Source organism: Dermochelys coriacea, chromosome 2 (genome assembly GCF_009764565.3).
Source record: "Dermochelys coriacea isolate rDerCor1 chromosome 2, rDerCor1.pri.v4, whole genome shotgun sequence".
Taxonomy (NCBI): Eukaryota; Metazoa; Chordata; order Testudines; family Dermochelyidae; genus Dermochelys; species Dermochelys coriacea.
In genome coordinates, this window is record NC_050069.1 from 210552136 (window position 1) to 210564312 (window position 12177).

At 39.5% G+C, this 12177-nt stretch overlaps 1 protein-coding gene across 2 annotated transcripts; it reads right to left on the reverse strand.

Moving 5' to 3' along the window:
• Positions 1-1076: 1076 nt before the first annotated feature.
• Positions 1077-11913, reverse strand: NUP42 (nucleoporin 42). 2 transcript variants are annotated; one of them, XM_038388317.2, is made up of 7 exons: positions 11615-11913; positions 10208-10457; positions 8295-8389; positions 7584-7660; positions 3076-3162; positions 2066-2150; positions 1077-1934 (listed from the first exon to the last, which is right to left on the reverse strand). In XM_038388317.2, exons 1-7 carry the CDS (start codon positions 11724-11726, stop codon positions 1363-1365), a joined length of 1278 nt encoding a protein of 425 aa, XP_038244245.1. In that variant the 5' UTR covers positions 11727-11913; the 3' UTR covers positions 1077-1362. The 2 variants fall into 2 exon arrangements, with proteins under 2 accessions (XP_038244245.1, XP_043365120.1); XM_043509185.1 differs by having other exon boundaries at positions 11677-11800.
• Positions 11914-12177: the final 264 nt, after the last annotated feature.

Here is a 12177-nt window from a genome sequence, read left to right on the forward strand (position 1 = left end):
CCTATTTATGTGAGTTGGTGCAAAGCTGCGACATTTCCATGGAGAGTTCCAGCCAATCAGAATATGGCTCTGGACAATCAGTCCCAAGCACACATTTATGAGGTTCCTCCTATGACTATCAGCGATAAGAAAAGTATACCAATCCATGCACTAACTGTAAACTGGGAAATAGAAAGGCTTGTTTGCTTACATAGGTCTTTCCATTCACAGATATTCAAGAGGTTACCTCCATTTTACAGATAGGAAAACTAAAGGCGGAGAGAAGTGATGTGATTTGCTCAGGGTCACATAGTATGTGGCAGAGCTGCGGCAAGAATGGTATTGTGCTTAAGGCAATAGATCTGGGTTCAGTTCTTGGAAGTGAGCTGTAGCTCACGAAAGCTTATGCTCTAATAAATTTGTTAGTCTAAGGTGCCACAAGTACTCATTTTCTTTTTGCAAATACAGACTAACACGGCTGCTACTCTGAAACACACTACACAGATGACCGTAGTCAAATCACAACCTTTTTTGCTGTTTTCCTCCCTGTAAAATAGTTCATGGGAGAGAATTGATTTTAACATGCTGGATTTTTGAAAAAAGTTCAAGTTTTTTCTAAAAAAGAAGTCTATTTTCTTGTTTAAAGTTCCAAAATAAAGTTCTTTTGGAAATTTAAATTTTTAGTTTAAAAAAAACTAAAGTGGAAGTGAGCTGTAGCTCACGAAAGCTTATGCTCAAATAAATTTGTTAGTCTCCAAGGTGCCACAAGTCCTCCTTTTCTTTTTGAAATTTTATGGTTATGAACTGACTGTAGGGTGAAAAAACAAGGTTAGAGCCTCTGAGTAGATAGCACTTGTACTTGTCTCCAATTCACAGATGCACCCAGTAAAATTGTCAGTTGCTGAAGAAAGCATGTTCCTTTCTTTAAAGGCAAAAGGCGGCAAGGGAAAGGAGGTGATTTGAGGGTTAGAGCAGTTTTACTTTGTACACATTTCGCTATCAGTTGGTTGACTGTATAGCTCAAAAGTATTCCCATTCCACTGCAGATTTTCTTTTCACAGCAGAGAAGGAAAGATTAACATCACTGTATTTTTGTGAATTTGCTATAAAAAAAAACACATTTTCAATTGTAAACTTTTTGGTTTTAAAGACTCTTCCAAAGCAAACAAAGAATATTTGAATATTTACAATTGGGATCCTACCTTCCTGGAGCAGCCTTAGAAAGGAAATTAAAATTTAACTCACAAGAAACTATATAGTTTGGTGCCAAACCTCAAAATTATACATTTGAATTATAAAGTGTCAAGTTGCCTACTTACAGAAAATTAATAATGTTCTGTAAAAGTTTAATTTCAGAATTTGCTTACTGTACATGTTATAGTTTCAAACATTTAAAAGCTCTATTGGTGGTGGCTTTATAGGAATCTTTCCTAGTGTAAACTTCTTTGCTTCAAACTGCTTCAACTCTTCAGGTGATAGATCAGTCTTTGGTGTGAATAACTTATCTGAGGTAACAATGCTTGTGGCTGCAGGAGGTGCTGGTGCTACATTATATCCAAAGGCACTAACAGACTGTCCAAATAAAGAGTTACGTGATTCTGAGGCAGGGGCAGCAACTGCTGCATTAACAGCTCCAAAGGCTGGAAGTGCGGTTGTGCTTGACAAGTTTAGAGCAGAGGAACTGCCAAACCCTGAAAATCCAGAAGCTCCAAAACCACCTGCAGTTTCAGGCTTTTTAAATGAAAAAGAGGCTGCAGAAGAAGCTGGTTGGCTGCCAAAGGCAATGGAAGGGGCTGATCTTGAGGAAGATGTCACACTCAATGCTGAAGGGTCTGGAACCATAGAAGAGCTTCCAAATGCAGTGGTGCTTCCAGAGGATGCACTGACAAGTTCAGTATTTGATTTAAAGAAGGAATTGCTGGCACTCCTATTGCTGCTGCTGCTGCGTGGAAAGCCTGCAATTATAAAAAACACACATACGGAAGCTTTTAGAACAGGCACACTTGCAATATTAAAACACTTACCAGAATACTGCAGAAAAACAAAGGCAATATTTTACAGCTAGCTATTAATATAGAAAACTTACTTGATGATCCAAAGGTTGATGTTTGTTGTCCACCAAATCCAAAGGCAGGCAATGGTTGATTAACCACATTTTTCAGTTCAGATACCTTTTCAAAAAAGGTAAATGTAGGATTCACATTTTAAAGTGAGAAAATGTGTCTTTCTATAAAGATTTATAACTAATAATATAAATACTTCTGATAATTAAGTCAGTGAAGTCAAAACTAGTTTGAACTGAAGAAGTTAGTTGGCATGGTTCTTTTAAATAGGTTGTCATATCATGCCAAGCCTAAAAATATTGTGTGGTATGGGTGGAGGGTGACACTGTTTTCAAATCCAAACCACCATCGTCTCTCTCTTACCCTCCATCTGTTCTGTCATTCTTCACTCTCCCCCCACCCCCACATATGTTCCCAAAGCATTATCCAAGACCTGACTCCAGACCGCTATCAACGTGCCTCTCTCACTGCTACTTGGCCAGGTCCTTTGACATGGATACCCCTGCATGGCAGTAATATGGAAGATAAACACCATAGTTGAGATTTTCAAAGTACTGCAGAAGTTTTAGCCACATATCTTCTATTAAAATTGCCATAGACAGACAGCAAATATTTTCAAGTCTTGGTTATTTAGTACCAAGCAAGATCATCCTAAATGAGTGCAAAGTACTTGTTCTTAAATAATAAAATTTTGAAATTTTCAGAGCCAAGCAGGGGGATTTAGAATTTAATGTAAATAGAAGATGGATGGCTAAATCCTATGGACTATATTATCTGTGTTTTCTACACATGGAACTTTTGCCAGATCGCTATACTAAGATCAATTCATGAGGTCGGCAAATACGGATTCCATTTCTTCACCCATATTATTGTCTTAGAAATTGGTTCATTAACAATCATTGTGAAACAACTAACTTTGGTATGTGTAGCATACTTTGGCATGATGCGTCTAACACTATCTTGAATCCAAGTTAAACATTTGTTTAAAATTAGGAGGAGGAGAACATATATTTTACTTTTCAGTAACACTCACTAATGCTGCTTTGGTAGATGTATTTAGAGTCTTCAGCTCAAGCAATCTATTTCTCCATCGGTTTACTAATTGCTGGACTGAATTTATCTAAAAAGGGGAGGAAAAAAAAGACAAAAAGGACATTTTAAGTCAGTATTAATGATGCAAATAAGAAATGGCAATACTGAGTAATTTCATGATTCAACTGAAAAGGCATAGCTTTCTCAAATTATGACAGGATAACCCCACTAGCCCAAAAGTAGTAAGACACCTACCCCTTCCCAAAACCTCCACGCTACATATTTGAGTGGGGGAAGTACAAGTCTGAAACTCAAGATTCCTTCAACTTTCTTTACACACTTGCTCTCAGACCAAGCATATTACTTTGCAGGCATATGAACCATGAGAAACTACAGGATACTTTCCTTAATGCAAGTTTAACCAATTAGTAGTATTAAAAGAGGAATTCCAAATTCTAGCTCTACAAGAATAAAACTCTTCAATCCTTGTTTTATTGCTGGTATAGTTGACATTGTATGTGCTGAATCATGAAGTTAAAGTACCAACAGTTCACCTAAAGCTCCTGTTGCTTTCTAGCAAAAACACCCCCTTTTCTCTCAGAATAATTTAGCACTATCACTCCATACTTGCAAATTAAGGACTTAAATTCACTAATATAATCAATTCCCTTAAAGTGCAGAGTGGATTACTACACACAATTCTGTACTGATTGCTAAAGTACAGTAAATTAAACTTTTAATAATAGAAAAAGGTATTTAGTAATGATTATCTAATGTTTTAATCACATCACAATATTGTGTACATCACTATTCCACATTAGTATAATTAACAAAATGAGAAAGCACATTATTTAAGTAGCTATAGCTTAACTGTCCATAAAAGTCAAAATAAGAAAAGCCTTTTGATGTGCCAGCATCCTGTGAAAGTGGAATGTTTAATCTTTTAGTAAAATCTCTGCACACTTTCAAAGGGTCTCATCATCATAAACACCACAAACATCAGCAATTCTATTCAGCATGGTCACATGCTGGAGGATCATATTGTCTTACATCAGCTCTTATAAGACAGACTGGGAAATTCCTAGTTTATATTTTGACTCAGTTTATGAATGAAACACGATTTGAATGAGAATATCTCATGAAAGGACTATATATAAGGTAAATAATTATGACATATTGACAACTTCATGAACTTGCATTCAAATATTCAGTGATGCTCTCCCACAAATCTTAAAATCAGTTAATACACTATCCACCACCATAAAGTTTGATTATAGCTTACTAAATATTAAAGATTTTACAAAAACTTTAGTATAGCAGCAATACCAGATACTCAAAAACATGCAAAGGTGATAAAAATAAATGTACATTTAAACCTCTTTTTTCCTTAAATGTGAAACATTTACTAGATTAGAAAGTTATATTTGGAAGGCTTACTTCAGAGATTTGAGAAAGCAATCGTTCCAACTTTGACAAAAACATATAGTATCAATATCTTTAAACGGTTATACTTTGTTTTTGTACGATTCAGCCTTCTCTAATCACTTCTGCTATTTTAATATCTTCACTGGCTTGTTTGACAATACTAAACAATGCTTCTGGTGGGACAAAATTTTCTCCTGCCTCCCAAGAAGCAGTGTTCATGCTAAATGTTAAATGCTGGTGCTTCCTGTTAATGTTAAGTGCTTCCTGTGTCTAATAAGACTAGTGATATTAGCAATTCCTGCTAAAATGCTGTCCCAAGGGGAAGAAAAATTGTGCAACATCAATCAGATTAGACTGGGCATCCAAATCATGATATTCCAGAATAAAACAGAGTTTGCTTTTATAATCCCACCATATTAGATTCTGGGACTGCAGCAATATCCAAAATGTACTTAAAGGAAGATAATTAACTTGAAATCTAGTCAATTACAAAAGGTTTGAAGTAAGGTAGTTTCAATGTCAGTAATTTGTGGGTTTACGACAACATTCTTCTATTTTTAAAAAAATGTTTTCAGTTCCCTGTGTGTGAAATATCCACACAAAAAAGGAAATCTCGTAATTGACTATCACAAAATGTTAATTACACAATTTTTTTCAAAAAAATATTTTTCCTTTAATTTCTGTGAGTTAACACTAGGTGTTACTTGGGGCAATATGTTAAATACTTTCAAAGAGAAATTTGATTTCGGATGTCATTAGGGTGCTATAAAATGAATCTCTTGCAATAGTGTAATTTCCTGTTTGTGAACTGAGAAAGAACAGAGGAAAACAAATTTAAAAATAACATGCTTGAATTATTGAGGGTGTTATAAACAGCTATATTATTAACCATACTACTGCAATTGATTTTAGTTTAACAAGCAAGAATGGTGGTAAAAGACAGATTGACTCTATACCCCTCTGTTCTTTCCAATGGACACATTTTTCTGACTGGAGACAGAGACTAAGGCGAGGTTTACTTGTGGAATTTTTGCTGCTATAGTAATGTCAGTCAGGGATTTAATTTATTTTTAAAACAAACAACCAAAGCCCTAGCGTAGATGCAGTTATACCAGTACCAAATTCTTTTGCTGATATAGCTTACTTCATTCGAGAAACCGATATTAGCTAGACTGGAAAAGCACTTGTTTGCCAGTATAAGCTGTATCTACATTAGGAGGCATTCCTGATATAGCTGTAGAAAACAAACAAAAAACCAAAACACTTTGTCAGCAGTATAGAGGAAGACTTTTTGAATAAAAGACGAGGAAAAAAACTGCTCACAAGAAGGGAGTCTTCACAGCGCAATACGTTTGTAATACAGATGAACTAACCTATTCATGTCTGAGAAGTTTGACTGAGTCATCCTTTAGTCATTTGTACATTGGGTAACTTGTATTATGAAAGGACACGGATGAAACTTTAACCTGACTGGTGCAGGTGGTACAAAACCCATATAATTAGCTCAAACACACACACTTTTTGACTTTGTCCTCTTCTTAGATTCATAGATACTAGGGTCAGAAGGGACCATTCTGATCATCTAGTCCGCCACAGAATCTCATCCACCCACTCCTACGAAAAACCTCACCTATGTCTGAGCTACTGAAGTCCTCAAATCGTGGTTTAAAGACTTCAAAGAGCAAAGAATCCTCCCTCAAGTGACCCATGCTACAGAGGAAGGCGAAAAACCTCCAGGGCCTCTTCCAATCTGCCCTGGAGGAAAATTCCTTCCCGACCTCAAATATGGCAATCAGCTAAACCCTGAGCATATGGGCAAGATTCACCAGCCAGATATTACAGAAAATTCTTTTCTGGGTAACTCAGATCCCATCCATCTAATATCCCATCTCAGGGGATTAGGCCTATTTACCCTGAATATTTAAAGATCAATTAATTACCAAAAATCACATTATCCCATTATACCATCTCCTCCATAAACTTATCGAGTAGAATCTTAAAGCCAGATAAATCTTTTGCCCCCACTGCTTCCCTTGGAAGGCTATTCCAAAACTTCACTCCTCTGATGGTTAGATCTTCACCAGCAAGAACACTGTACCATTTCATAGTGCACATCATTTTATAAAACTAAACTATTATTAATTATTAATTATTATTATTATTAAGTGCATGATTAGTGATTCAGGTGGCTGTTTTCCTCCCAAGGAAATCTGAGCTGCTGACACTGCAAGAGAGGTTGACTGTAGCAGATCAAATTAAGTGTAGTGACTGCATTCAGGGTAGGCCTGCCACTACCTATTATTTCCCTTTGCAGTTTTTTTATTTCCCCACATCTATCAAGCAGCCCAATTCCCACTATGAGACTCCAGTGGGAAATTGTCTCCGTTGCCAGGCTGGTTCCCTTGATACTTACGTGGCTTTAAGAGCAGCAAGGACATCAAATTAAAATGAATAGCTGTTTAACTGTACTGGTACAAGTCCTCTGCTCTAAAGGGTAAACTTTAAACAGTACATGGAGTTTATCTTCATTGTGCCCTATGCTCTGCCACATCAATATCAAATTACCCAGCAGCAGAGACATTAGTGTCAAGCTCTCAGGCCATGAGTCAAGCAGTTACACAAATAGTACAGAGAAGATTCTAAGGGCTAGCAGAGAAGCAGCTTGGGAAGTAAGGATAAGTGTGAACAGAGGAAAATCTAGGCAAAGAGCAGCCCCTACATTTAATTATGTGGGATTAGGTAGAGGCCCTCTCCCATTGCTTCCCATGGAGCAGCAGCATTAACAAAGCAAGTGCCCAGCACTTTAGGAAATCAAACCACTTTTTTTAGCTGCCTAATTTTAGGCACCAAGGTGTGACAGTTTTGGCCAATGTTCTCAGTGAAATTAATAACTGAAATTGGAAAGTATGCACAGTATAACTAAAAACAGCCAATTCATTGAGAGTGTATTTTGGCATTCTAAAAATTCCTTGGAATTTGTTACACAAATCAAATGAGCCACCACTGTACAGTTATTAAAAGTAGCACTACTCTGAAGTGCTTATGTTACATCAGAAAAGTTTGCAATATTTTAAAAAAGCTTACATAGTTCTGAATATTATTGTTTGCTCTGCAGTTATAGTATTCAAGATGCAACTCTTCTGGTGAGAAGTCTGGAAAACCTGCAAGAAAAGGAACAATCAAAATCCTCAGAGAAAGATATATTGTTTGAGAGCACTTTTATGAAGCTACGACTGACTTATCATGGATGTTGCAGCAAGGTCTATTAGTTACAGTATGGTTGAAAAGATGCAAACATTGGGAATTGGTCCTGCTTTGAGCAGGGGGTTGGACTAGATGACCTCTTGAGGTCCCTTCCAACCTGATATTCTATGATTTTATGCAAAGGTCACTTGTAATAGAACCTCAAGGTTGCACATGCCAAAAATGAGGCACCATATCACTTTATCGTTTCCTTTTTGTTGCATCACAAGTTAAGTCTAGATCCTGCAAGATCTCCACATAGGTGAAACAAGTGGAAGGTTTGAGGCTTTAGCTTTAGGGGAAGAGCTTTTCTCTTGTGCATTTCTACAAAGCAACTGGCACTCTTTTGGACCCTAAAATAAATATAATGCAATATCTTGAGAGAAAACAACGAGGAGTCCTTGGGGCACCTCAGAAATTCTAAGGTGCCTCAAGGACTCCTCTTTGTTTTTGTTGATACAGACTAACATGGCTATCACTCTGAAACCTGTCACCTTGAGAGAAACATTCTTGGTAATAATAAATGTATGATGACACTAGGGAAGTTACTACCTGAGATGTTAGGCTTTTCTTTCACAGATGAGTAACAGGAGAACATCCACTGTCCTGAAGTTTCCCACACTTCCATGTCCTTTATTATGCCTTCACTAGAAAAATTATACCAAAACAAAGAAAAAAATTGAATAAATAAGACTAATTATTTGATTAAAAAAAAAAAGAGAACAAAAAGGTACTTTAAAATAATTCAGGGCCAGATTCTCACACACTCCCTCACCCTGAGCAGCACTGTACTCCACGAGCAGTCTCTCTGACTTGAATGGAGTAAGTATTTCCACATCCTAGTAGTAAAGCTAAACCACAGAAGTTAATGGTTTACACATGTTGAAGTAAGGCACTCCTCACCATGAACAGTGGGAGAACTGGGCTCTCAGTGAATTGTGATAATTTATAGGAATGGGCGCTTTTTAAATGTTTTGCTAAAGTATATAATTGCATAATGAATTAAGCAAGTTGGAAAAAAGATTGGCAGCCTGAAGCGCATACTTCCCGTTAAACAATTCCCTCTGAGGGCTGCAGATCATTATCTCAATATTACTATTCGAGAAACCTTGAAAATTACAAAGGTAATTCTATAAAAATAAGCTAATATGTATAGCAGCAAAAAGTAAAATGCAGAAAGACTCTGACTAGTGGAAAACAGCTGTCTCATGTCAATTTTAGAGAATACAGAAGTCCATATACTGTAGAAGTAATGAAATAATAGGGATAACGGACAATTAACTGAAACAAAATAACATGGAAGGAGAACATTTAGAAACAAACACTGAAGAGAGCAAAAGCAAGAATACCGCACTGTGTAGAGTAAAGATCGCTAAGTATTTGAAATTTGCTTTTATTACTCTGGATTTTTTGTAATTAAAAAAAACCACATTCATATGAGGTAACCAAAATTTAGGTAAATACCAGCTTTTAAGGATTTTAAAAAATGTCCTCATCCTACTCTAGAAAAGTGACCTGCAAAGGGGAAAAAAAAAAATGACATTATATAGTTTTTGCCCTTCTTAATGTCTGATTTCCCCCCCACTCCTCCTTAAGAAGGGGGGGGGGGTTTACTTGTTTTCTCCTTAAGTGTCAGGAAAGTCAAGACAAATCTTTCCTTTGTTGTTGGAGAACTTTTTGAATGACTGAAATGCATATTGGGAGCTCTCAGCCCTTAATTAACATGACTGGCACATCAAAATCTTAAAGGAAGTGTTCCCCTAGATCTAGGTACATTAAAACTTTTTCAGAACACCTGTTTAACTAAAAAGAAAATAAAAGCCACTTCTGGCCTCAACCAGTACCTCAATTCCTTAATACCCGAGATACAAAAATCCTACCAGTACTCCCAGTCATCCAATATCCAAAACCTGATTCTTTTTGGTTCAAAACAAGCGGGGGGAGGAGGGGGGGAAAATAAGCAGGGTTGTTTTTTGTTTTTTTGTTTTTTTTTTTTTTTTAAAATAAAAGACTTGCAAAACCTTCCAGGTGTCCTTTATGGATGAGAATAAAGCAGAGAGGGAAAAAAAAAAAAAAAAAAAAAAGACGACAAGCACAATTTTTCCCCTTTGCAGATCATCTTTAAAGAGAAATGCAAGTTATTAAAACAGCAATTTAAGTTTATAAAGGCTGTCTGTGTGCATTTTAATGCAAGGTTCACTGAGGTTTTACTTCCAGCTCTATTGAAGTCCCATGAAAATAATCCCACTACAAACACACTTCTTTATTACCCCCTAGTGAAGACATTCATATTAACAAAATGATCTATAATGTATAATAAATATTTATGCATTAGAAGAAGCCTCTTTAGACTTCATTATGGGGAAATTACATAATACACACAAGTGTCTCCACACAAATCTACACTTTTAAAATTCATTTTTCTAAATACTTTCTAGATGCTCAAAGACAGAACAAGGACTTACAGAAGCTTCTCCTCTTCATCTCTGTAGCTATTGCCAATATTTTGCTCAGAGCTTAATGCAGAGAATCTGTTTTGAGAAAACCCTGAACTTTTATTGCCACTGCCTGGTGCGCTATAGTCATTAGAGGGTCCAAAAAATGCCTTTCCATCATCTCTGCTGCCACCCCATGTAGTGGGTTTAGAGAAATTAGAAGGTTGGACAACATTGGTGTATCTCTGGTTATGGGCACCCCATCCTCCTCTGCCAGTACCTTACAATGAAAAAGAAAAAACAATTAGAATATTCTTTCACATTTTACAGTTTCCTTACTACCATGAATCAAGTAAACCAAGCCCAGCTGTACATGATAGCACTGAAAAGTACAACACAAAAGCTTACGCTCAGATAAATTTGTTAGTCTCTAAGGTGCCACAAGTCCTCCTTTCTTTTTGTGGATACAGACTAACACGGCTGCTACTCTGAAACCTATTAAATAAAAAGAAAAGGAGGACTTGTGGCACCTTAGAGACTAACAAATTTATTAGAGCATAAGCTTTTGTGAGCTACAGCTCACTTCATCTGTATTTTCCACTGAATGCATCCGATGAAGTGAGCTGTAGCTCACGAAAGCTTATGCTCAAATAAATTTGTTAGTCTCTAAGGTGCCACAAGTCCTCCTTTTCTTTTTGTGAATACAGACTAACACGGCTGCTACTCTGAAACCTGTCAATAATTAGGTATCCACACAGATGACAAGACTATCTAGAATGAGAATAGTCAACGTTAAGAGAGGAGTTTTGGCAGGGATATAAGTCTACACGCTTTAGGGCAGAAGCCAACCGCTGTATGGGAGGGGGGGGAAGAAGAGGAAGAGGAGAGAGAGGAGTCAGGAAGAACCGTCTCTGGGCGCAGGTTATCCCATGCCCGCGGCAGGGCTCCTCGCAAGCTGTCCCCTGTTGCGGGCAGGATACTGGACGGGTCAGACCTGAGCTCCGGCTAACAGGGCAGCTCCGGTAATTACTCCTCCTGAAAGCGCCTAGGGCCCCAGCCATGGATGAGGGCCCCCGGCACTGGGCAGACGCAGGGCAGTGAGCCGCGCGGGGATGGATTTGCCGGGGGGGGAGGGGGGGGAAGGGGCTGGCACAAGCCCCATGCGGGGGGGGGGGAGGGAAGTTAGGGTCCTACTCGTTTGGCCATTGAAACCGCCGCGCGAAGCGGGGCGCTGAGACCCGGCCGGCTCCCCACGGGCCTCGACAGATTCAGCCGCTTCGAACCCGGGGCTCGGAGCCCTCACCCGCCGGCTCCCCGCCCGCAAAGAGCAGGCGGGGGCCGATGGCCGCGGGCGCCAGGTCCCAGCAGCGCGGCCAGGCCCCTCCCGCTCTGTAAGGGCGCCGGAGCCCGTAGGCAGCGGAGAAGAGACGCGGGTACCCTGGGAGGGCGGCGCGGCCGGGCCCGAGCGGCCCCCGCCGCGGGGATGTTCGTTCCAGCACCTCTCGCCGAAGCGGCAGCGGCCCTGCAGGAAGAAGTGGCAGATGGTCATTGCCGTTGTCAGGCCCCCCTGTTCCCTCAACCGACCCCTGCTGCGTCATAACAACCCGCCGGCAAAGCAAGCGACACGGGTTTGCAGAGCCGCCCACTACCACCACGTGACGGGGCCCACAACCGCCTCACCGCCGGACATTACGGCGCTTCCTAATGACGTAAGAGCCCTCCCCCTAATGCGAGAGGGGCTGTAAGAAGAAGGCGGGACCCGACTTTTAGTGGTTGTGGAGAAAACGGCCAGTTACGCCGTGTAAGAGCCGCAGAGTTGTTGCTCCGCCCCTTTTTAGCGTAACAGCCAATCAGAGGGCCTTAGCCTGCCTCAATCTATTACCTGCGCGAGCGCTCAGCCCCGCCCCCCCCGCCAAGCCCCGAACCCCTTCACCGTGCCCCCACCCCCCGCCCCATAGGAGAGAGCCCATGCCTCACACAGCCACCCCACGGGGCACTAG